This window comes from Ochotona princeps, chromosome 25 (assembly GCF_030435755.1).
Source record: "Ochotona princeps isolate mOchPri1 chromosome 25, mOchPri1.hap1, whole genome shotgun sequence".
NCBI lineage: Eukaryota > Metazoa > Chordata > Mammalia > Lagomorpha > Ochotonidae > Ochotona > Ochotona princeps.
In genome coordinates, this window is record NC_080856.1 from 16,554,455 (window position 1) to 16,581,113 (window position 26,659).

Below are 26,659 nucleotides of genomic sequence, written 5' to 3' on the forward strand. Positions count from 1 at the left end.
GCCCAAGGTGGAGCGGGCGGCGCTGCAATTCTACGTCACGACTCGGGCGGAGCCGCTGACGCCATCAACCCGGCACCTGCCAACATGGAAGGTACCGACGCTGATGTCCCTCTAGCTGCTGGCCTTGGGGCTCGAGACTCTGGAGCTGCTGCAGCGACAGTGCGTGAGCTCCTGCAGGACGGTAAGGAGTAGGGGGCTGCCCGGGTCGTGCTGCCGGTGAGGAGTTCTTTTGCTTTGCGTCCGGGACAGAGTAGTGGAACTTAACCCGTGTCTTTGCAGGAAGTTTTCCTGTGACCACTCCCTTCGCCCGTCCCCCCTGGTGCCCGGGTGGCGGCCTAAGCAACTTGTTCAGGGAGTTGCTCCAACCGCCCCTTTCCCATCTCGGTGTTTTGGGGGACACCTGGAGTTTGGTTCTTTCTCCTTTCAGTTAGACCTCCCACGCTCCCGGGGCGTCCCTGAATTTCCAGGATCCCACACTAGGCTGCCCACGGTAGCCGCTGACTTGGTGTCCGCAGGGGAAAGCGTTGGAACCCCGGAAAAGTTGTCTAGAACAGATGGTAGGCGACACATCCCCGTTAACAAGTTGTGGGGCTATACAGGTGGACCCCGTGGCAGACTCGTCTGCTTATTTACAAGGCAATTACCCACATGGAGACAGAGGGGAGGGTTCTGAGCATTCCTACCTCAGTCTTGGATTTTCTCTATCGATTCAAATTTGTTGGTAGCCAGTTTTAAAGAGAAGTTACCCCACATGCGAGTTATATATGGTACACTTGGAAAAAATCCACTTGCCTCTCTCCACCCAGTTAACATTTCCAGAGTCTCTTACCCTTCAGAAATAAAGACCAAAGGTGTAAGGGTAAAAACGAGGGCTTCCTCAGCTGTTTTCAAATTCTTCCCTAGAGGTTAGTACCTGCGTTAAAACCATGTCTGTGGCTCGCCTTAGTCTTTAATACTGTGTTGAAAGCTGTTGTCCGTGTTCTGCCGCCTCCAGAACAGTAGTCCTGCATAGAACAGGTGAAGTTTAGGTGTGTTCTAGTTGGGCAGCACTAGAAACATGTTGCAAAAAGTTGTGGAGCCAAGAGGGTGATGACTGATTACAGTTATAGATTACTGTTGTCTCAGTTGAGTGTTTCACTGTTGTTCTTCATGACTTGCCTTCTCAGGACAGTTTATATTTTTAAATCAAAGGTAATTTTTTTTTCCTGAACCAGACTGTGTTAGGTTTTTTTTGGATTGGGGTTTCTGCCAGGCACCTTTTAAATCTTAATTTAGCTGAGCTTGGGCTCCAGGTATGTATGTAATGCTGTAAGGGCAGCAGTAAGATTGTGTACACAGTAAAGCTTTAACACCAGGAAGGATGGTAACTCTGGGGTGAGGAGCAGTTCAGGGAGTGCCTGGAGAGGTTTGGCAGGTGGAGTTAGTTTTGAAGGTTAACTGCAACTTCTCGATTTGAGCAGGTGAAAAGAATAAGACACAGCACACACAGGTGTGTGTTTTAGCGCGTGCGTCGCTGCCAGTTCCTACAGGATAAATAGTCCTTGGCTTTTCTTACCTGATTCTTTTAAAATCTGCTTTATCCTTTCATACTTTTTCCTTCAGACTTCAAGAATTACTTTCAGCTTCCTTAAAGAAGAAACAAAGTCCATAAGATTTGAATCTTCCTCCATGTCTCCCAATCAAACTTATGAAAGGTGTAACCTTTTCTTCTTCTGCATTAATGACAAGACATGTAGCCTTGCTGCTTGCTAAGAACAGCCCCTTCTGCTCTGTGGGTTTTCATTCTGTAACCTCAGAAACCAAGTTAATCTTCCTCTTCTGTCACCGAGACAACTCTGTAGTGGTCTCCAGTGGGTTTCTTGTGGACAAATGAGATGACTTTTTTCGTCCTTACCGTATCTGAACTTGTAGTAGAATTTGACTTCTTGTTTGAAACACTTAACGGAGTTCCTGTGTTGCAAAAATCACTACCCTCAGGTGCCCTTATCAGTTTCTTGTAGATTCTTGTCAGGTGAGTTTCTCTCTCACTTGCTGGTCTTCATGCCAGCATTTCTGAAGAGTTCAAATTTCTGTAACTGTGATGCCCGGCAGGGGTTTGTCAATAACAGGGTAAGGTGAATAGACTTGGTAAACAGATGCGTACCTGGACAGGTTGGGAGGTGTTTCTGATGTGCCTCTCGTGGGACTGGGCCAGATTCTGTGTCACTTCTCTGTAAGAGCTCTACGCCGTGCAGTGCAAGTCCGGCTGCCGTCACGCTTGAACTTTGTGAATTCTTTGTCACCTCCAACCACTTAGTTTTCTTTAAGCAACTTTTGATTTTCGAGGTTCTTTTGCTGTTCCTCTTTCTGCAGTAACTTGTGGTATCTTTGTCTTCAGTCCCTGTGTCTGCTCCCAGATTATTGCTGTTTTCCTGGTTTCTGAGTCGGCCTGATATTTCCCAATTCTCATTTTTTTTCTTGCTGTCTGAATTTTCTTCTGAAATCCTCTGGTGTTTCTTCTGTATTTTTCTTTCTTCTCTTCTGAACCACAGAACTTTATTTGTAACTAGACTGAACACTTCTATCTTGAGAGTGAGTCAGTGGTACTGGTTCTGCAAAGGAAGAAATAGTACACATTCCACTTTGGGAAGATGAAATAAACTCATTTTCCCCATATCTCCCCCCTAATCTTCTCCTGTGGTAGTCTCTGTCACTATGCTTGTATGTGCTTAATTTTTTCTTTAAGATTTATTTTATTTTTATTAGAAAGTCAACATAGAGAAGGAGAGGCAGAGAGGAAGATCTTCCATCAGCTGATTCACAACCGAAGCAGCCACAAGGGTTGGAGCTGAGTCGATCCAAAGCCAGGAGCCTGGAGCCTCTTCTGGATCTCCCACATGGATATAGAGTCCCAAGGCTTTGGGCCATCCTCTACTGCTTTCCCAGGCCATGAGCAGGGAGCTGGATGGGAAGTGGGGCTGCCGGGATTAGGACTGGCGTTCATATGGAATCCTGGTGCATGTGAGGCAAGGATTTTAGCTGCTAGGCTACCGTGCTGGGCCCCACATGTGTTTATTGAACTGTGTACTGACTCCCCATGTAGATTGAGTTCCTTGGTGGCAAGAACTTATTCTTGGGCATCTTTGTAGATTAAGTACCTGTTGCTTAGCACATAACTGATTGCCCTATGCCAGTTACTTTATCAGGAAACTTGGGAGTGATCCTTAATTTATTCCACCTAATCATGCATTTCTGGTTTGTCACTATTATACTTTCTGAATGTCAGATTTGTGACTTTCTTGACATTGTTAGTGGCACTATCCTATTCAGGCTTTTGTTATGTCACTTGGTCTGTTAGCAAACTGTTAATACTGAACTCTGGGCTCTGTTCCAGATCCTGCTATTAAACTAGCTTCCTGGGGGTGGGGAGGAAAAGCCCTGGTTTTGTGGTTGCTTGTTTCTTCATTTTCACTGTACACCCTGACCATGATCAGCTTTAAGATACTTGTAAATGATGTGAATTTCAGGCCTGGTGCAATGGCCCAGTGGCTAAATCCACACCTTGCATGTGCCGGGATCCCATATGGGTGCCGGTTAGTGTTGTGGTTGCTCCACTTGCCATCCAACTCCCTGTTCGTGGCCTGGGAGAGCAGTAGAGGGCGGCTCAAGGTCTTGGGATCCTGTAGCCGCATGGGAGACCTGGAAGAAGCTCTTGGCTCCTGGCTTCAGATTGCCTCAGCTCTGGCTGTGGCAGCCTCTTGGGTTGTGAATCAGTGGATAGAAGATCTTTCTCTCTGTCTCTTCTCTCTGTGTATCTGCCTTTCCAACAAAAAGAAATCTTAAAAAAAAAAAAGGTGTGGATTTCCAACAGTTCCTGAGAAATGTACAGTCGTCTCTCTAGAGCCAGTAAGAGCCAACTGAAGTACACTGCTGTGTCTCAGCCTTTGAGGCCGTTAGCAGAATAACTGTCTTAGGACACAAAGCTGACAGTGCCCAGTCTTGGCTCTGACACTCGTAAATGGGAAATTGTGGGGATGTTTTACAAACCTCTTTTCTAGCTGTCCCCCAAACTTACTTTGGAACCTGATCTGTCATTCTTCACTATCTGTTCCTGACATTCATAATGTTGTGGTCTGGACATACTGAAGTTGTTAGTATAAAAATGTGCTAGGCAGTCCTGCTAAACTTTCGCTGTGCCTGGCATGACTTCACTCATCTGCATGGCAGCATCCGTGATTCTGAGAAGCAGTTGGAAAATAGGAAGGAAGAGTGGTTCCTTCAGTTAAGGCTGTGGCCTGGTCTTGATGGGGTGGGAAGGAGCAAGCGAGGTTAGTGTAGACGCAGGTGGATAGCTAAGGGCTGGAGGGAGAGCTACCTTGTGTGACAAGTGGCCAGTGGGGCCAAGAGCACAGGGCAGGAGCTGAAGAGAGATGTTATGGAAAAACTAGACAAGTAACTTAAAAAAGCAAAATCCTGGAGACTCTAAAGGATGAGAGCCTAGCACCTGCAGTTAACAAACTCAAGACAACTGGGGATAGACACACCTGGGACCAGGGGCTGACCACTCGGAGGGGTGGGGAGTAGCAAGAAAACACTTTTCTTTTCTTCCTCTTCCTCCTCCTTCTTTTTTTTTTTTTTTTTTTTGGTAGGTTTATTTGTTTTTATTTGAAAGGCAGATTTATGGAAAAAGGAGGAGAGGCAGAGAAAGAAAGAGAGGGAGAGAGAGAGAGAGGGAAAGATACCTTCCATCTTCTGGTTTACTCCCCAAATGACTGGAGCTGGGCTGGTCTGAAGTCAGATCTCTGGAGCTTCTTGGGGTCTCCCGTGTAGGTGTGGGGACCTAGGACTTGGGCCATCCTCCACTGCATTCCAAATTAATGTTGGAAGCTGGACCAGAAGCAGAGTTGCCAGGACTTGAACTGGTGCTCAGGCAGGGCTTAAGGCACTACACTGCAGTGCCGGCCCTGAGGACTTTTCTCAAAGGGCCGCATAGACCCCTTCTTGAGGATTAGAGCCCCTGGTTCATTTCCTTCCAACGGCTTTTTTTTTTAGGTTTTCCTGTGTCTTTTTTGCTCTTTTCAGTAAGGTCTTTCTGATTCCCAAGTTCCCTGTCACTGAACTGCTTGGTTGTGAGAGATGTGCTTTCTGTTCATTTGTGAAACTTGGCTTTGCCCTTTGTTCAGCCCTCAGTGTCCATGGTTTCATTCTTGGTGGAACGTGAGATAATCAACTTGGGTGACTAAGCACAAGTAGGACACACTTGGTTGCTTTGGTCTAGTGGTTAAAGTACCCAGACCTGTGGTAGAACCTGTGGATATGGGCTTAGTGCGATGGCTTAATAGCTAAATCCTCACCTTGTAAGTGCTAGGATCTTTTATGGGCACCAGTTCACATCCCAGCTGCTCCACTTTCCATCCAACTCCCTGCTTATGGCTTAGGAAAGCAGTGGATGATGGCTCAAGTCCTTGGGTCTCTTCACCCATGTTTGAGACCCAGAAGAAGCTCCTGGCTCCTGGCTTCAGATGGGCTCAGCTCTGGCCATTACAGCAAACTGGGGAGTGAATTAGAGGGTGGAAGATCTTTTCGCCTCTTTTTCTCTGTAAGTCTGATCTACTTTTCCAATAAAAATAAATAATTCTTAAAAAAAAAAAGTTTGATACCCTGCTGACTTCTTGCTGATGTGCTCTGTTGGGGTAGAAGTACTCACGTGGGAGATCTGGTTTGAGTTCCTGGCGTCTCCTTTGACCTGGCCATTTTGGGAATACAGGAAGTGAACCAGTGGATTGGGAGTGTGTCTGCATACATGTTCTCAGTTTCTGTCTGCCTCTTTTAAAGAGGAAAAAATATTAATGGGCAGTGATGCCGGCTTCCCATTTGGGCACTGGCTCTCCAGCTTGTCTCAGTCCTGGTTTTTGTGGCCATCAGGGCAGTGAACCAGTGGATGAATATCTCTATTTCTCTCCCTTTCTTTCCTTTTTTTTTTTTTTTTAAAGATTTATTTATTTTTATTACAAAGTCAGATATGCAGAGAGGAGAGACAGAGGGGAAGATCTTCCGTCCAATGATTCACTCCCCAAGTGAGCCGCAACAGCTGGTGCTGCACCAGTCCGAAGCTGGAACCTGGAACCTCTTCCAGGTCTCCCACACGGGTGCAGGGTGCCAGGGCTTTGGGCCGTCCTCTACTGCTTTCCCAGGCCAGTAGCAGGGAGCTGGATGGGAAGTGGAGCTGCCGGGATTAGAACCGGCACCCATATGGGATCCCAGGGCGTGTTCAAGGCGAGGACTTTAGCCGCTAGGCCACGCCGCCGGGCCCTCTCCCTTTCTTTCTCTCACTATAAATTTCAAATACATAAAGAAATCTTTTTTAAAAAAAATGAAAGCCCAAGTTAAGGTGTCCATCCTTTATTTCACTGCATTTTGAGAATGGTTGAGAGTGGTGTGCGTTTAGCAGACTTACGCTGCCAGGTATATATGCACCAACAGCATTGCTCAGACCCTGGTTTGTAGTAGGGAATGAAGACCTTATCTTCCTAGATCATGTAAGTGGGTCCAGATGGCTGAAGTGTTTCTTCTAAGCATTTTGCTTGTTCACTTTATCATTTGCGCAGTGTTCGCTCTCTGTATCTCCATGTGGTTGGGTCCTTGTGGCATATTCTTAACCTTGAGCCTACTTTGTAATGTATCCATTTTAACTTTTAATTCTTTCTATTTTGTATTTGCCCAGATTTTTGGATTTCTGTGTAACAATTTCTCTTCTGAAATTTTACCAATATTTCTTTTTGTTGTATATTAAGAATCTGTTTGGAACACAGTTTTTCTTCCTGTTTACTCATTTCATAAGTAAATCCTAAATTTCAGTAAGTTTGTGTTTGACTGTTCCTCTTAAAATTCCAGATTTATAAAAAAAAATTCCAGGTTTATTTTTTATGAGGGAATTTGCGCATTGATACATTGATGTGATGCCGTAAATAGTGCATGTAGAGGTAGGATATGCAATCTCATGCATAGGGACCTTGTTTTCTTGGAATAAGGGCTGGGGTTAGTCGCATTTAATGTCTTATTGTTTTCCATCTTTGATGTCCTATAAAAAGTAAGATAGTTCGGAGTGTAAGCTCTGGTGTTGTGAAATTTCAGATGATGAAATTAGATTGGCTGTACACTGCACTAGTGCCTCATCTGTGAAATGAGGAAACTGATGGTTTCATTGGGGGTGGTATGAGGAGATGTATGCATGGAGTGCCTAACTGGATCCTTGGCACCTAGTAAGTGCCCAGTTTTACCACTTGTTGCCAGCTCTTCTTCCTTGCAAGAGCATTTAGCGAATAGCAAGACAGGTATGCTAAGTTATTATTATAATTACAGCTATTTTATTGTTTATAGGTTGTGGTTTGGTGAGGGTAGTTATGGACTTTCTATATATTTTTTTTCACTCTAGAATGCTACCGTGACTTTTTAAATGAGGACTTTGATGTAAAGGCGTACACTTCCCAGTCTATTCATCAAGCTGTAATTGCTGAACAGCTAGCAAAACTTGCCCAAGGAATCAGTCAGTTGGATAAAGAGCTACATCTACAGGTAATGCCCATCTTTTGGTTCCTATGAGTTATTAAACTTAATGTGATCATACCATTTCTGTAGTAATATTATTAAATCCAGACACATATATTGTTATTGTCCATGATACAATTTTGCAGATAAAGGAATTTCTCCCTCTTCCTCCTCTGCCTCTTCCCTGTTTTCACCTCCCATCTATTTCTTCCCTTATTATCAAGTAGTAGTATCCTTTAGTAACAGCTATTGTTATTTGAATAACAGTTTGTGCTATTTAAGTGTTTCATGGCATTGTAAGTGTAGGCAAAGGTAGAACATTTGGAGTCATATCCACCAAGGTTTATTTAACTGTTTCATTGGGAGTCCTTTTATTCGAGAGTAGAGGTGTATACTGCAACATATGTTTACCTCCTAGGATTCTAGTCTCCATTATACAGTTCATCTATAGAATATATGTGTATAGTTGGTTACCTGTATTTACTTTGTACTTTGAAGGCTGTTTTATATCAGAGAAAACATAGGATATTTGTCCTTTGGGGACTGACTCATTGAATTTAGCATAATGGTTTCTAGTTGGGGCCATTGTGTGGTAAATGGTTTAAATCTAAATGCGTGTTTATGTGAACAAATCCATAACTTACCAGTGTTGATTTTTTTTTCTGTCAAGTTTATTTACAAGAGGAAATCAGGAAAACATTCAAGGATAGAGTGGGCAGAGAGGGGGAGGCTGGGAGAGATGTTTCTGCTTTCATTTTACATCCTCCTCCCATTGTAGGCCTGGGAAGGGGAGTGTTACATTCTGCGCCCCCTGGGTCCAGGTGAGCGGAAGTGAAACCTGGGGAAGAGGAGGCAGGGGAGGTATGGCTTCCAGTTTTGGAGTTTAAGCATTCTATCTACCTGTTCGATTTCATTCCCTCCTGAGATTTCTGACCACTATTTTTTTTTTAAGATGTATTTATTTTTATTGGAAAGTCAGACATACAGAGAGGAGGGCAGACAGAGAGGAAGATCCTCCATCCAGTGATTCACTCCCTAGGTGGCTGCAATGGCCAGAGCTGAGCTGATCCGAAACCAGGACCCTCTTCCGGGTCTCCTATGTGGGTGCAGGGTCCCAAGGCCTTGGGCCATCCTCGACTGCTTTCCCAGGCCACAAACAGGGAGCTGGATGGCAAGTTGGACTGCCAGGATATGAATCAGCGCTAGGCTACTACACTGGGCCCTTCTGACCACTGTTGTGAAGGTTTTCTGAAGGATGTAATTTCATCTTCTATTGCTACTTCTTGCTGATTAGCAACATATAATGCCTGCACATTCAGAAATCCTTACATATGCTAGATTCAGAAATCCCTTGGTCTTTTTTTTTTTTTTTTTAAAGATTTATTTAATTTTTATTACAAAGTCAGAGATACTGAGAGGAGGAGAGACAGAGAGGAAGTGGAGCTGCCGGGATTAGAACCAGCGGCCATATGGGATCAAGGCGAGGACCTTAGCCACCAGGCCACACTGCCAAGCCCAAAATCCCTTGGTCTTATCTAATGGATCCATCTTAGAAGCCAATGGCTGTGTCCCCTCCACTGTCATTACCACTCGAAGAAGTCACTGGCCTTTTTCTGTGTGTTGAAGTGACATCCAGGGGCTCTGCTGGTTCATAGGAGCAGGCTGGCTCATTTTCCATGTATACCTGGGCATGGTTCTTTCCCCTGTACAGGTGTCGACATGAGAGGTGGTACGATGTGTACTGTATATCCCAGTGCCAGGACACAGACTTTGGTTTTTCAGACAGGAGGGACTGACAGGACATGAAAGACCAAGTTTCCTGGAGATGCCATCGCTGGGATTCCTGTTCAGGATCCATTAGGTACCTGGCCTGCCCTCAGTGGGGCCCCCTTACCAAAGACCCCTGGCCAGGCTCAGTGGTGCACCCTGGTGCCTCAGTGGTGCCACTCACACACCTGTGTTTTGGTGTCCCACATGTGGCCTACCTAGAACTGGAGAGACCGCTGGCTGACCCTCTCCCAAACTGGTGCTGTGGCATGCTGTGGGTGTGGTCTGCCTCTTCCCAGACCGGCATTGGATGCGTTTTGGGTACAAGCTTCCTAATACCCTTGATGTTCCTGGCCTGCCTGCTTCTAGATCTTTCCATTGGCTCACTGTTGGTTCAGCCTGCTTAGGACACCGCTGACACGCCTCTGGCTGGCTGCCCCAGACCAACATGGTGGCATGCCATGGGTATGGCTTGCCCAGGACCTAGAGTCAGGACTTTGGCTTACCTCTTCTTGACTGGCGAATATTTATTCAAAGGCTTGTCAATTGTCCATGACTACTTCACACAAAGTGTGTGTGGGGTTGAAGACATGCTGTAGAAGTTGGGCTGGAGGTGTAGGCCAAAACTGCTTACAGCCATAGCCTGATTTCCTGAGGTTAGTGTTGTGAGACACACTGAGATCCAGTAGCAGCTTCAGGGAGGATCAAGAGGAGAGGTTGGTAAAACGTGTTTGCCTAAAAGTGCAGCAGCCTTAATACAGAGAAAGCTAATGTGTCACTGAAGAAATGAAAAAGAAAATGAAGATTTTCTTCTTGAAGAAAATGATGCTGCTGTATGATCTATGAGTCAGTGAAGAATTGAATCTGAAGAAAGTGTTTTGAAGAGATGAAATTAGCAAAATAAATCAAAATGCATAAGATACAGTTTCCACCCTTGTGTTATTTAAGTTATTTTGTATTAAAAAAAGGCATTATATATGTATATATATATATAGAGAGGGATATCCTCTGTTGGTTCACTCCCCAAATGGCCACAATTGCCAGAACTGACGCCAATTCGAAGCCAGGAGCTTAGAGCTTTCACTGCGTCTTCCATATGGGGAAGGGGGCCCAAGGACTTGAGCCATCTTCTGCCATCGTCTGCTGATCTCCCAGGCCACAAGCAAGGGAGTTGACTCAAACCAGCAGCCATATTTGATGTCAGTGCCACAGGCTTAAATCTGACCTTCCATATTATATGGCCGGCCCTCCCCTCCAGTGCTAGTTTTAAAAATATTTATTTATTTGAGAAGCAGAGCGACACACACACACACACACACACACACACACACACACACACACACACACACGGAGTTTTACATGCACTGGCTTTCTCCTCAAATAGCCACATGGCTAGTATTGGATCAGCCAAAGTCAGGGGCCTGTAATTCCATTCTGTGTGTCGGCAGGAAACTTGATCTGGAGTAAGTAAAACTGATACCTGCATGCTGCTGTGAGTCTAGCCTCACAAACGGTAGGTAGCTTAAGCTGATGGTGGCATAGAAACGAGTCCCCCGAACTGTTACCTTTGTAAATGAATGAACAAAGGTGTAACTAGGAAACCCAGATCTGATATGTAATGAGGCATATTTGCTTAGCTTTTTCCTTTATTAACCAGAGGTGCAGCTTAGAGAGGACTGGGATGGCTGCTAAGATCACTTTAATCCTAAAATTATGATTACATTTTTAGAGGTCCATATTTGACAAATCGTTAGAATGCTTTTAACTGTCAGGTTGGGTTAGACTGTGGGGATAGAGGAGGAACGTGTGTCTTGCCTTTCTGAGGACTCACACAGTTGTTGTGGCACATACACATAAAGAATGACAGGCAAGTTATTGCTGCTTTATTTATTTATTTATTTTTTTGGAAAGGCAGATATACAGAGAGGAGGAGAGACAGAGAGGAAGATCTTCCATCCGATGTTTCACTCCCCAAGTGAGCCGCAACGGGCCGGTGCGCGCCGATCCGAAGCTGGGAACCAGGAACCTCTTCCGGGTCTCCCATGCGGGTGCAGGGTCCCAAAGCTTTGGGCCATCCTCGACTGCTTTCCCAGGCCACAAGCAGGGAGTTAGATGGGAAGTGGAGCTGCCGGGATTAGAACCGGAGCCCATATGGGATCCCGGGGCTTTCAAGGTGAGGACTTTAGCTGCTAGGCCATGCCGCCGGGCCCGCTGCTTTATTTTTATTTTGTTAAATTGGCAGAAGAAGGGAAAAAGAGGAGGAGACCAGGAGGGATGGAGCGATGCCTTCCATTTGCTTGTTTACTTCCACAGTGTCCGGGAAGGCCAGGGGCTGGGAACTCAGACCCAGCCTTGCCTGGAGCAGCAGGGCCTCTGCTGCTTTTCAGGTGCACATTAGCAGCAAAGTGCATTCAGGAGTGGAGCTGGCATGGGAACCCAGGCTCTCTCAGAGGGGCAGTGGGTGTTGGGGCAGTGTTGTAATTGCCATATATCTGTCTTCAACAGAAATTGTAACGTGTGTATGGGAGTTGGGGGAAATGTACTTAATTGTGTCTAGAGTTCTAGGAGGTAGCCATTTGAAATGCTTTGTGCCCTTTGGTGCTTGCTGTTTTTGTTTCTGGCATGTAGTGCCTTCTCTGCAGGAATCAGTTAAGAACCTGCTCATAACATGTCAAACACACTCACATAATCCCCTTTGCTTTTTCCGTATTAATGCCTGCTCCATTTGTACATAAACTGATTATTTTTTCCTGATTTTCAGGTTGTTGCAAGACATGAAGATTTACTGGCACAAGCAACTGGAATTGAATCTTTGGAAGGTATACTTGTTTTATCTATTACAGAGGACACAGCGCTAAGGCAGGGATTGACTAGCTGTTTCTGATAAGAATTGGGTAGTAAATAGTTTAGACTCTTCAGGCTACACAGTCCTGTTGTAGCTGCTCACCCCTGCTGTCAGAGTAAAAGCAGCCAGCTAACATAGAAATGCATGTGCATGTCTGTGTTTGAGTGAAACGTAAATAGATCCTTGCTGACTCCTGAGTGCAACTATTGAGATTCAAATCCTCACTTTCCTTATTACTCTGTGTGACTTTAGCAAATGGCTTCACCTGTCTGGAATCAGTTTTCCTTCCTATAAAGCAGCGCGCGGCTCCTCAGACCCACGCAAATGTTTAGTTAATGGATTAAGGGAGATGAGTAGATCTAATTGCGGCATCTGAGGGGTTGACTTGGTGGGCAGCTTTTAGTTCTTTGGAGAGAGTTGGTTATGTAATCCGTTCATTCTAGCTTCTCTGTCTGCTTCCTGGTTCACTCTACAACTCTCCATGCACACTCCCTCCGCCGTTGGAAACTGACTCTGACTACAGGCTGAAATATACCTATGCCTTCCCAAGAAGCTCATCTCCGGTATTTTGACTCAAGTAATAAAAAGCTGGCTAGTACATAGGGTTACTAACAATGCTAACGTAGTCTTATTCTAAGGGTTAAATTGTTAGGAAGATGCTTAGAACAATGCCCATGTGTATATTTAGTGTTCCTGCAATTGATACTTAAGAAAACGAAACATCAACACTGTCAGTGTAGGTAACAGTGGAAATAGGCTTAAATTTTTTTATTATTAGTTTCTTGGAGTCTTTCTTTGAAACTCCTTTCATTGAAATTATAGTAGAGTAATAATACATTGCATTTCTATTTTTATGAATCCTTATGTTTTATTTGGCTGAATCTCAATGAAAAAAATTTTTTTTTTTTTGCGATTTGATTCTCTGTCTGACACAGCGGCCGGGAGGCCTTATTGTACAGGCACTGTGCTGGGCCATGGCGGGGGCACAGTCCACATGTGGGGGCAGGGGCGCCGTAGTGCTGGGGCCGGCAGGGCGGTCTCCGGGGTCTCTGATGGGGCAGACCCTCCGGGACGAGCGGGCAGCTGTGCGACGCCGGGCCTGGCTCCCTCCTGTCGCGACCATCTGCTTGGACCTCTGTCGCATCTTCATTTGCTTGCACTTCAGCCTGAGCATCCGCTTCTTCCACTTGGCTCTCTGGGCACAGAGGTGTCCACGAAGATGGCGCTAAAGCCAAGAGCTGAATCTTCTATGAATTTTTAGTTTTCCCTGGATTTAAATGAAGTTACAGCTCAGAAATAGGAGATGTTACTATTGTGCTCCTTGTTATCACTTACGTTGTGATTACTGTTGTTAATCATTAGACATCAAAGGAAAGCTACATGATTTTTCCCTCTGTTGATCACATGCTAGAGGAGGGATGGTTGTGTTTGCTGGAATGCAATATTCTTTAATGCTTCCACTGGTATTTCTTTTTTTTTTTTTTAAAGATTTATTTATTTTATTACAAAGTCAGATACACAGAGAGGAGGAGAGACAGAGAGGAAGATCTGTCCGATGATTCACTCCCCAAGTGAGCCGCAACGGGACGGTGCGCGCCGATCTGAAGCCGGAACCTAGAACCTCCTCTGGGTCTCCCACTTGGGTGCAGGGTCCAAATGCATTGGGCCGTCCTCGACTGCTTTCCCAGGCCACAAGCAGGGAGCTGGATGGGAAGTGGGGCTGCCGGGATTAGAACCGGCGTCCCTATGGGATCCCGGCCTGTTCAAGGCGAGGACTTTAGCCGCTAGGCCACGCTGCTGGGCCCTCCACTGGTATTTCTTATGCATTGAAGGGTTTTAACTTACTTTCATCATCTACAGTTTTCTTAAGACATCCTGCTGAAGAACTTAGAATTTTTGGAAATGATGAATAAAAATCTGGGATAGATCTACTACTGTGTTCTTGGGAAAAGTAAGGAATTCTAAATACTGATTTATCTAATATTGTAACTTTAATCATTGTTTTTTGACTTGTAATCTTTTGTTCATTTTCAGTCAATCATATTTTTATGGATTTTGAGCATAGTATTTTTTAAACAAATAAGGTTTTATTTAAAATATGTAAGGATAGCATTGAAGTACATAGATTTTTGAATAAGTATAGCTGTATAGGAATCATCACAATAGAGATATTTCTTACTGGTTTTCTGACATGAATTTTAGATCTATATTGTACTTGCTTTTCCCAGAATGCTATTCAAGGATTACAACATTAAAATATACTGCTAGACAGAGTTACAATGGGTATCCATCGCATATGTGTTTAGGATTCCAAAGGATAGTTTCTTTGAAGTTACTATAATCTAAGAATGTTGTCCAAATTATTTAAACATATAAAAATCTAAGTCTTGATTCATGTTCATTTTAGAGTGATACAAATTCCTGAGTACCTGTTAGAATATTATTTGGAGATAACTGAAAATTAAATTTTATATGAAAAATGAAGTATTATCGCAACTTCTACTTCATCTACATTTTTGCTTCTATATGTAAAACCTTTTTCCATGTAAGTATTTTGGTGGTACATTTGTGAGGACTATTTTGTTCAAAAGGGATGTGCCGTTCATTCATTTGTTCAGGCATACGGACACTAATTGAGAACTTGTTAGTTACCAGGCTCATGTGGACACTAAAGAGAAAGTCATTGTCCTGTGGAACTGATGTTCCCGGTGGGTGATGAACCAGTAGTGTGCACAAATAGACTTCCCCAAGCAAGTGGCAATGGCAGACGAGCCCAGATCTGACTGATGGGAAGGAGCAGCGTGTGAGGATCTGGAGAAGAGTGCTGTAAGAGCAGAGAGGTGAGAGTTAGTGTGTCAGAACGGCAGACGGAGAGCCCCAGTGACTGTTCAGTGACTGAGGGAGTGACGCAGGTAGCGAGGTTCTTGGAAAGGATTTTGATTTCGCTGTAATCTAGCGGTCCAGTGGAGGGTTTTGTTGGAGTATTCTGTGATTTGTGATGAGATTTTAATTTACTCTGGTGGCTCTATAGAAAGACAAGGGTGGATTCAGGAATACTAGTGGTGAGGTTGCAGAGTAGGGTTCCTGGCCATTGCAGCTTTTGGTGAGTGAACTGATGCAGAATCGGTGTCTGTTCTGCCTGCCTTCCAAATAGCTCAATCGAAAAAAATAAATACCAGCAAAAAGGTAGGAGTCTTGAGATCCAAACACGGGTTGTGAGCCTTACTGATGTATACCTGTATACAGATAGTGGTGTTTGTTGGTTCTGATGGTATGTAATAATGAGAGTGTGTCTCTTTTTAAATCAGTTTTAAGCTTCTCAGATTTAAAATTATGCCAGGTTAATACAGAAATTGATTTTTTTTTTTTTAAGATTTATTTGTTTTATTACAGCCAGATATACACAGAGGAGGAGAGACAGAGAGGAAGATCTTCCGTCCGATGATTCACTCCCCAAGTGAGCCGCAACGGGCCGGTGCGCGCCGATCCGATGCCGGGAACCAGGAACCTCTTCCAGGTCTCCCACGTGGGTGCAGGGTCCCAATGCATTGGGCCGTCCTCGACTGCTTTCCCAGGCCACAAGCAGGGAGCTGGATGGGAAGTGGAGCTGCCGGGATTAGAACCGGCGCCCATATGGGATCCCGGGGCTTTCAAGGCGAGGACTTTAGCCGCTAGGCCACGGCCGCCGGGCCCAGAAATTGATTTTTTTAAAGAGTGGAATTTCAAATAACCTCTACAGTTATGGAAAGCATAAGTATAAAATGTAGGGTCTACGTTCCAGAAAATATTTACTGTTTTGTAAGACCTGGAGGACAAAAGCATTATATACTTACTGCCTATGTTTATTACTTATATAGTATAATTCATTGATTTGGTAGATTTTGACGGCTTATTTTGGCAGAGATTCGGAGTTAAGCTTTTAATTATACATGAGTGAATGAAAATGCTTTCCTTAATTTCAGGAATTTATCCTCTATTTGAGTAAAACATGAACACACACATATATGTTTATTAGAAAGTCTTAATGTTTATGGAAAATGCGGGTTATGCAAAACCTACATGAAACCTAGATTTTAATTTTGGGGGGCAACAAAGTAAGAATCTTACGAATTGATTTTTTTCCATGAACTTCAGAACCACGCCTATACAATTGGATGTGTAATAACCTAATATAACTAATGTTACGATGCAAAAGTGCAATATGTATTAGAAGACAATAGCAAAATCTTTTTTTTTTTTTAAAGATTTTATTATTATTGGAAAGCCGGATACACAGAGAGGAGGAGAGACAGAGAGGAAGATCTTCCATCCGTTGTTTCACTCCCCAAGTGAGCCGCAACGGGCCGGTGCTGTGCCGATCCGAAGCCGGGAACCAGGAACTTCTTCCGAGTCTCCCACGCGGGTGCAGGGTCCCAATACATTGGGCCGTCCTCCACTGCTTTCCCAGGCCACAAGCAGGGAGCTGGATGGGAAGTGGAGCTGTCGGGATTAGAACCGGCGCCCATATGGGATCCCGGGGCTTTCAAGGCGAGGACTTTAGCCGCTAGGCCATGCCGCCGGGCCCAATAGCAAAATCTTAATTGGAGTATTTGTTAAATGTTTTTGTTAAACCAAGGCTTAAAGGAATAGAAAGAAGTTTATCTGAACAGAGGTTGGGAACCTTTTCTTTTCTAAGGGCCATTTAGATATTTTTAACATCATTCACAGCCCATACAAAATTATCAACTTAAAAATTAGTCTGCTGGGGCCCATGGTCTGACCATGGCATCCTTGTGTCAGAGTTGGGCCGGCTGAGTGGCTCAGACAGAGCAGTGGACAGCATGGCCAGTTGCACATGGAGGATACGACAGTACACTAGAACCTGCAGAGGACACCTTGTACCAGCACAGAGGACGGAGGACAGAATAAATCAATCAACTACCCCATCCAAGTGTTGGCAATGAAAATCTAAGCAAATGGAGACTGTCAGGTGGACTGTGTTGGCCAGAGGATTCTGGAGAGATTTCATTGTGTTTGGAGCGAGATTGGCAGCAATTCAGAACTGTTCACTATCAAAACCCCTTGAGCAGAGCCCTCGGAACATGCCCCACTTCGAGGACCCTGGGATGGTTGGGAGGCTGCTTGTGGCTTTTCCTCTTATCTCTCTTCTTCCCCAGATGCAAGAAGGAAAAAAGAGAATGTGGTAACAATGGTCTTACCCACTTTCCTCTAGCTCTTGACCCTTTGTGCCCTTATTAGTGATGTAAAGATTATCAGCAAAATAAAAAAAAAAAGTAAAAAAAAAACTAGCCTGCTGGGCCTGGTGCTTGTTTCAGTGGTTAGATCCTCAACTTGTCAACACCAGGATCCCATATGGGTGCCAGTTCATGTCCCAGCTGCTCCACTTCCCAGCTGCTCTCTGTTGAGGCCTGGGAAAACAGAGGATGGCTTAAGTCCTTGGAACCCTGCACCTGCATGGCAGATCCAAAGGTTGTTCCTGGCTCCTGGCTTCAAATTGGCTCAACTCCACCCATTGCGCTTGGAGAAAGAACCAGCTAATGGAAAATGTTTCTCTCTGTCTCTCCTTCTCCTTGTAAATCTAATCTGCATTTCTAATAAAAATAAATCTTAAAACAATTTTTTGCGTGTTTTAGCCTGGCATAGCTTTACTAAATTGAGTCCCACCTACAGTTGCCTTGGCAGGACCAGCCCCAATGAGTTTTGTGTGCCTTGTGTGGTTCTTGGTCCAAATGTTCCCTACCCCAGTCTAAAAAGAGGATGTTGTCAGCAAGGTTGGGCAGTTCAGCAGATAGTGTGCACCATTTCCAGGTCACCTAGGCTTTGTAGGCCATGCTGTGAGTACAGGTTAAATATTGGAATGAAAGGGAGGCCATGTAGAGGGATGGTATGATTGAATTTGAACACTGAGAATGTCACCTTTTTCTCTCTTTGTACTTGTAAAATGCATGTAACAAAAATTGATCATTTTAACCGTTCTAAAGTATATGACTCAGCAATATTAATTCCATTTATAGTGTTTTGCAGCCATTGCCATGATGCACTTTGAGAATGTTTCATCATCCTAAGTGGAAACCCTATACTTGATACACTAGGCAGTTATTGCCCGGTCCCTGTCAGGCTTTCATTTTGCAGTAAGGGTTAGAAAGACTAGTTACAGGCTTTTTCAACAGTGCAGGTGGAAGATGTTGGCTACTTGGGTTAGGATTGTGGCAGAAAAAGTTAAAACGATATATGATATATGTGCATTTTTAAAAAATTCAATGTTAATCTTTAAAATGTGGCTTTCCTTTGAGTTCTTCCAAATGTCTACAGCCAGTGGCAACTGCTTTGTCTTCCCAGGTGTTCTTCAGATGATGCAGACAAGAATTGGGGCTCTGCAGGGGGCTGTGGACAGGTATGTTGTTCAGTTTGGTAATTAATAGAATGGAAGTGTATTCTTTGATATTAGAAAATGATTTTATTTTCACTCTTTTCCCCCTCCCTCTCAGGATGAAAGCAAAAATTGTTGAACCGTACAACAAAATAGTAGCTCGCACTGCACAACTGGCAAGGCTTCAGGTACGTTCTCACTTTGATTTCTTTGTACTGTAGCATTCATGAAATGTGGACAAGTGGAAAATTTGAAAAGTGTGTCATCACAGGAAATAATAGAATTGGGACAGAATGTTAGAGGAAGGCCTTGGCAGGGGGTGGAGGGAATCTGAGACGACTTAGGAAAAAGCTACAAGTTGGATCTGCTCGTGTGAGTTACTTGAACTCTCCTCACTGCAGTGTGTAAGTGGCGTTTCGTAGTTTCTGTGTACAGGTGTTTTATCGCTTGATCAAACTTATTCCTCAGTTTCTTTTTTTGCGGAGTAAGCTTTTGTAAGTGGCATTATCTTTTAAATTTCTTTTCTTGAGAGTGTTTTGTTAGTGCATACACCTGCAATTGATTTTGCGTGTTCACTTTATATACTGCAACCCTGGTGACTTTGTTGATTATTCCTAGCAGGTTTTCTTTTTTTGTGGCATCTTGGATACTTTCATTTTTAAAATTTTTTCCTGATTTATTTCTAAGTTAATAGGCCTGGATAGTACTCACAGTACTATCTTGGGTGCCAGTGGAGAAAATGGACATCCTTATATGTTTTTTTTTTTTTTTTTTTCTGTTCTTAAAGGAGTTTTTAGCTTTTCACTAGTGTATTACCTGTGGGCTTATCATACATGGCCTTAATTGAGTGAAATACAATCCTTCCATAGCTTATTTGTTGAAAATTTTTATCATGAAAGGATGTTAAATTTTGCCAAATATCTTTTCTGTACCTGCGGAGGCGATGTGTTTTTTTTCCCCTTCGTTTTACTGATGTGATATATCACATGTATCGATTTGTGTATATTGAATCAACCTTGCATCTCAGGAATGCTCTCTCCTGGTTATGGTAGGGATTCTCTTAATGTGCTGTTGAATTCAGTTTGATACTATTTTGTTGAGAAGTTTTTGTCTGTCTAGATCTAGGATACTCTTTCTTTTTCTTTTCTTTTTTTTTTTTTTTCTTAATAAAGTTTATTTAAAAGGTGAGGAAATCACCAATTTCTTGGGTCATGTTCAGAAGTAGAGTGGACCAGAAGCGGAAAGGTAGGCGATTGAGAAGTGTTCCTGCCCTACCTTCTCCTTTCCTTATGTCCAGGGGAAGAAAGGGAGCAACCCTCCCTGTTGCCAGGCTTTTTAGAAGTCTGCAAAGGGGAGCGATTACATGATACCACCCCAGGACCAAGAGAGGGGATGTTCATCCTGGGGGAGGGGCTGCAGATGGTAAGTGGGTAGATGGCTGGGGTGGTGTGGCCTCCAGCTCTTGACTGAGCTCCGCATCAAACTGTGCCATTGCGTTTTCTGCTCTGAGGTTTCTGACCCTAAGTCTCAAAGGTTGCTGAAGAATAGATTCATCACATCTTCTGTAGCTGCTGCTGATCGGGGGCTTAGGGCTTGCCTGGCTCAGATGCAGCAATTTCTCCCTGTCTCAAGCTGTAGAATTTCCACTCAGTTATTGCTGTGTGCCTGCATTGTGTCACTGCTCTGAGAAGTTGTTGGCCTCCGAAAAGATAAGTTAATCAGCATGAGCAAAATTGGAAATAACCAAATAGCAGATGAAGTGCTCTTTAAGAAGGGAAGAATCTGTTTTATTATTTTCCAATTACTGGGTGATGATAGATTGCCCCTGTGCAGATTATTATCCAGCTTGAGCATAAAGACTTTTTAATGTCCCTTTTGGTGAACAGATTACCATTAGAGTAGAGGTGACAGATTCCATTCATTACTGCACAGGCTTCTCCTTGTTTTGTAAGTTTATTTTCTAAGGCCTGTCAGTTGTCCATGACTATCTGAGACAGAGTGTCCCCAGACCTGGGTACTTGCTGTAGAAATTGTCTTGGAGGCTGGTGCTGTGATGGTAGCATTCTAAATCTCTCTCCCTTACGGTTACTACCTTCAGTCTTGTTGCTGCACATCCGAACTAACTCCTTATTTATGGCTGGGAGAGCAGTGAAGGATGGCTTAAGTCCTTGGGCCCTTGCAGCCACGTGGGACACATGGAAGATCTTCTTAGTTCGACCTGTTGTGAGCATTTGGGGAGTAAACCAGCAGATGGAAGATTTTCTCTCTCTGTCTTTCCTCTTTAAATAAAAATAAAATGAACCTTAAAAAGAAAAAAACAAAAAAAAGTTAGTATCGAGAATAGGCCAGATTAACCTAAAGCAATAATCAGGTTTTTAAAATTAGCTTCTTATGACATACCAATCTATATATATCAATATCGTCTAATATTTTATTAGAAGAATTCATTAGGGAGTTCTAGTTCCAGTAGCAGCTTCTAGACAGGACCATGAGAAGAGGTAGGAATAAACATTTCCACCTTGTGCCTATTGCAATGGCTCAATGGCTAAATCCTTACCTTGCAAGCACTGGAATCCCATCTGGGCAATGGTTCATGACTTGGCTACTCCACTTTCCATCCAGCTCCCTGCTTGTGGTCTGGGAAAGAGTAGAGGATGACACAAAGCCTTGGGACCCTGCATCCACGTGGGAGACCTGGAGGAAGCTTCTGGCTCCTGGATTTGGATTGATTGAGCTCAAGTTATTGTGGCCATTTGTAGAGTGAACCACCAGAACTTCTTTCTCTGTCTCTCCTCTTCATAACTACCCAATGAAAATAAATAAATCTTTATAAAAAAAGAAATGCATATGTCTACCTTAAAGTGCAGCAGTTTTGATGTGACAAGAGCAAGGGCTATACGTTTTGCTTTATGAAGAGATTAATGGAGGTCTTCAGTTGGTCCATAGGAGTGGTCAGACCTACCTTTCACAGGAGTCAGGCATAGAAGTGTTCTAACATGCAATGTGCCTTATGCATGCCAGTGGATGTGTCATCCTAGTCCAGACCAGCCTGCCCACAGTCCCAGCTCTTCACACTCACCAGTGGAAGTAGCAGCCCAGCAAGGAAGTCCCTGAAATTCCCCTACTGCGCTTGCTCCCAGGTCCTGTGTTTGCCAGTAGTCTGAGATGGCTCTTCCCAAGTCTCAGTGTTTGCCAGCAGGTGCTATAACTCAGCCTGGCCTGTTTCTTTTGTGCTATTCTGTCTTCCACACTTCATCAGCCCAGCCCCTTGATTTCTCTTCATTCCAGACCTGACTTCATGAAAGCTGCATCTAGGTACACCATCTTCATCAATTGCCTGACTTAACAGATGCCTGTAAAACCCACTGAGATCCTTCTGTGTGGAAGCTCTAAATGAGCTTCCAATTCCACAAGTGTCTTCTCTTCTTTGGCTCCCCTCTAGTTTTTTCTTATAATCAGATGTCACAAATATTTTATCGTTGGATTCTCCCTTTTCCATTTCTTGGTCTGTGTTTTCCATTTATTTTTTCTTTTCTGATATCAGCTGCTTTTAGTAAGTGGTGAATATACTTGGACCTTCAGTTTTTTCCCAGAAGCAATTTGGGATGACTTTCATGACTTTCTGCCGCTTTTTTTTTTTTTTTTTCATTTTACTGTAAATACTGTCAAATTCATGTGCAGTGGAATTTTCTGCAAGGACCTGCTGAATGATGTCCAGTTTGGTCTTTCTCATGACCTGTTGCTTACTGCCTTCCCTTTGAAGGCTTTCACTCTTGGAAGCCTTATCAGCATCATCTTCAGAATCATTTCCAAACTAATGTTTTTTGCATAACAGGTGCATCTGCTGTGTTTGCTTTGGAAAAATAAGCCCATACGGCCTGCTTGGAATTGGCATCTTGCTCTGCTGGTGCTGGAGGTGATCCAGAGTGTCCAGTTGCTTGGTGTATACTTGTTCAGGACAGCTCTGTTATGATCCTTATAGTTGAGTTTTTTTTCCCCTTCTAGTCCAGCCAGAGCTTTTTCAATTTTTGAAATCCAACTTCTGTTGTTTTCAGTATAGTGTTTTTGGTTTCCATTTGATTGATTTTCGCTTTCATCTTTATTCTACAAACTTGGGGCTTAGTTTGTTCTTTGTCTCCTCCTTGAGGCTTAATCTTGTTTATTTGAGATCTTCTATTTTGAGGTAGGTTTGCTGTAGATATTGCATGTAGAACTGCTTTTGATGTATTTAAGTTTTTGTGTATTATTTGATTTTTGGTTGTCTCAGGATGGTTTTTTTTTTTTTAAAGATTTATTCATTTTATTACAGCCAGATATACACAGAGGAGGAGAGACAGAGAGGAAGATCTTCCATCCGTTGTTTCACTCCCCAAGTGAGCCGCAATGGGCCGAAGTGCGCCAATCCAAAGCCGGGAACCTGGAACCTCTTCCGGGTCTCCCACGCGGGTGCAGTATCCCAATGCATTGGGCCGTCCTTGACTGCTTTCCCAGGCCACAAGCAGGGAGCTGGATGGGAAGTGGAGCTGCCGGGACCAGAACCGGCGCCCATATGGGATCCCGGGGCTTTCAAGGCGAGGACTTTAGCTGCCAAGCCATGCCGCCGGGCTCAGGATGGTTTTTTTTAATTGAAGCTTTATTTTTTTTTTATTGTACTTTTGACAATCTTTACATAGTTAATTACGGTTAAAAGGTTCAAGGGCTATAGGGAAGGGGGTAAGACTATTATTTCCATATTGTTTCCATCATGTATCTGAGGTAAAGGGGGATATTGAGGGAGAGGCCCCACCCAGTATCCCACCCACCCCAAGTCCCGGATGTGGGGCATGCTCTGAGATACTTGCTCAAGTGGTTTTGATAGTTCACCAGTTATGAATTGCTGCCAGTCTTGCCACTCCAAGCACGATGAGGTCGTTGAAGAATCCACTGATTAAGATAGTCCATCATAGAATTTCCATTTGCCCTGTATTTCGCTGCCAACATATAGCTGAGGTGGCAGCTGTCTTCTGTCTTTTCTTGGCTAGGGTTCTGAGTCCGGCATTTTGATTGGGGAGATCCCCAAAGAAACTTTGAGGTATTCCCAGACCAGATTCTTGTATGTTCTAGCAAGCACAGGACCCGGCACAGTCCATTACCACGATCAGCTGGTGGTTGCAATTGCTGGGCTGGTTCTGTTTTCAGCCCCGACTTCCACTGGAACCAGTGGGTGCCTCAGTCCAGCCTGCTTCTGCCCAGCACATACTCGGCCCTCACATAAATCAGTGGGAGCTGCAACCTAGTCAGAGCCACCCACAATAACCCCCACCAGGCCCGCCCCCTAACCTGGTTTGCCAGTATGAGTAGCAGACTAGTTCAGTCTGTCCCACATTCCATTTGGCTCTTGTACATGTCAGTGGGTATTAAAGCTTAGTTCCATCTAACCAGCTCAACTATCCAGCCCTCACAGATGTTGTTGAGTGCCTCTCTGTCTAGCCACCCCAGCCCCTGTCCTAGTTTTCATGCCCTCCTGCGGGAGTAGTGACCCAAGAGGGAAGAGCCCACTATGTCCCTCCCAGGTCTCCCTCAATCCCGGTTCATGCACTGCTCGGATGGTTCTGTGGTTTGACTTGACAGAATTAGCCCCCAGTGCCAGCTTCTGCCAGCTGATGCTGTGGCTAAGCCCAAACAACCCTGACCCACTCTAATGTATGCTTGCATCAGTAGGAATAATCCGGCCAGCCTGGCTTTTCCCTGATCTAGTCCACATGAGGCGCACAGGTGTTGTAGCCCTGCTTAGTCTGGTCTGTCCCCATCCCAGCCCACGCTCTCCAGTGGGAGTAGCTGTCCGGTGAGGGGACCACCCCCTTAATTACCTTTCCGGCTCTGCCCCCTCCCTTCCTGGTTCTCATGTGTGCTGGTTGGGTGCTGGTTGGGTCACATCCAGTATCAGGATGGTTTTTAAATTTTCATTTCTTCTTTGACTTTGTTTAGAAGTGTATTGTTTAATTTCCATATATTTGTGAATTTTCTGAAATTCTTCCATTAATTTCTAATATGTTACCATGGGTTGGCAAGGGTAGTTAATATGATTTTTTTTAAGTTTAAGACTTACTTTGTGTCCTAATAAATGATCTACACTGCAGGCCATTTCTGTGCATCTGAGAAAACTGAATTTTGATTCTTTTATTTGCACTAGTCTATGCATGTCTGTTAAGTTCATTTAATACATAGTTTAAATCTGGTGTGTCATTCAGATTTGCTGTTTCTTCATTAAATTTCTTTCTTGATGATGTATACATTGCAGAAAGTATGGTGACATCCCTTACTCTTGCTGGGGTTTAGTCCGTCTTTCTCTTCTGACCTATCAATGTTTGCTTTATACAGTTAAGTGCTTGGGAGTTGGGTGCAGTTATATTTACACTTGTTATATACTCTTGATTAATTGACCTCTATTGTTTTAAAATGGCCTCCTTTGTCGCTTTTGTGGTTATTGACTTAGAAGCCTTTTTAAATATAACTACTCCTGCTCTGTATTTCTATTTCTATGCAGTATGATTTTTCCATCCTTTCACTTTGGTCCATTTATGTTGTTGGTTGTGTAGTTGGTTGGTTTTCATTGTTTGGAATATGCCACTGTATGAATTATTTTACTTTTGAACTTTTTGGTTTCCAGTTTGCTGTCTTTATGAATGCTATTGCTGTGCAAATATGTTGTCTTTTGTCAACATTTCTTTCCATGAGTTATAAGCTAAGAATGGGATTTCTAGATTTTAGGATTTTCAACTTCAGTTTTATTAAATAATGCCAAATTATTTTCCCAAATTGTTATACCACACCTACTAGCAGTGTAAGAGAATTTTTATTGGTTTGTGTATTTGGTAATACTTAGTGTTGTCGTACTTTGTACTTTTTTTTTTTTTTTTGGTAAGAGTGTATGTTATTTATTGAAAAGATGGAGTAACGGGTAGAGTGGGGAAAGGTGTCTTCTCTCTGCTAATTCGCTTCCTAAATGACCAAAGCTGGGCCAGGCCAGAGCCAGGAGAGAAGACCTCTGTGTGAGTCCTTCATGTGGGTGGACCAGACTGGGACTCCAGTGGGAACTCGGATGTGAGATGTTGGTGATACGGCAGCCATTGTGAGTAGCATTTTGTGCATCTCATGCAGACACTCCGATTATGGGCTTTGCTGGTCTCAGCCAGAGCCTTAATGATTAGATTTAAATGCCTGTTCCTTTTGCCCATTTTTAAGTTGGACTGTTTTCCCCTCCTGCCCTTGCATCTATAGAATTCTTGGTTCCTTTCTTCATGTAGAAGGCAGTTGTGTTCTGGCTTCCAGCTTAGTGATTGAGAAGCTGTCATTCTGATCATGCTCTTTTGAAGGTAAAATTGTAGTTTTCCTTGGTTTCTTTGAAGATCTTTTCTTTCTGATTTCCTTCAGTTTCAGAATATGGTTTTGTGTTATCCCTCCCACATGCAGTTCACTTTTTTCTTCTCTGTGTGAATTTTCCCTCATCTTTTGTAAGCTGTGATTTCTTCAAATATTCACCATTTTTTCATTTTCTTTTGATTCTAAGTGAATTTATAGTCACCTTTCTCACTTGTTTTTGTCTTTCCATGCCTTTCTCTGGCACTGTTTCTGTTGGATTCTTCAGCTGCTAGTAGCTGGTGGTTAAACTATTTTATTTATTATTATTTTGCTAAATTTTGGTCATTGTGTGGCATGGAAGTTCAGGTGTTTCTTTTCTGGAAATGCGTCACATATCGGATTTTTTTTCCTTTGGTCATATTCTGCTGAGACATCATGTGAATCTGAGAGACACCGTATTTGGAAACTTTGTGGCTTTGTTTTTGTAATGTTTGCTGGTTCTAGCTAAAGGAATTGAACCACCTTCCCTGGATGACCAGCATCTCTCTTTTAAAAAATGTATTTTATTTATTATTTGAGAAGGAGAGAAAGAGAAAGATCTTCCATCTGCTGATTCATTGCCTACATGGCCTCAAGGGCCAGGGATGGGTCAGCCAAAACCAGGAACCAGAAGCCAGGGGCCAGGAATTCTATCTGGGTCTCCTGTGTAGGTTGCAGGGTGTGAAGTATTTGGGTGTATTACCAGGGAGCAGAGTGGGAAATAGAGTAGCCAAGACTGAGACCCTAAACATCACTTTGATGATGTGAAA

The 26,659-nt window shown here is 43.6% G+C and overlaps 1 protein-coding gene across 1 annotated transcript in view; it reads left to right on the forward strand.

Moving 5' to 3' along the window:
- The first annotated feature begins 32 nt into the window (after positions 1-32).
- The window catches only part of COG5 (component of oligomeric golgi complex 5), a 254,069-nt gene continuing 227,442 nt past the window's right edge, over positions 33-26,659 (forward strand). The window contains exons 1-5 of the mRNA XM_004598593.4: positions 33-181; positions 7,415-7,554; positions 12,056-12,113; positions 18,479-18,533; positions 18,628-18,697. Coding sequence (XP_004598650.2) covers positions 85-181; positions 7,415-7,554; positions 12,056-12,113; positions 18,479-18,533; positions 18,628-18,697 — 420 coding nt within the window. The 5' untranslated portion in view covers positions 33-84. The remainder of the gene's footprint in view (positions 182-7,414; positions 7,555-12,055; positions 12,114-18,478; positions 18,534-18,627; positions 18,698-26,659) is intronic.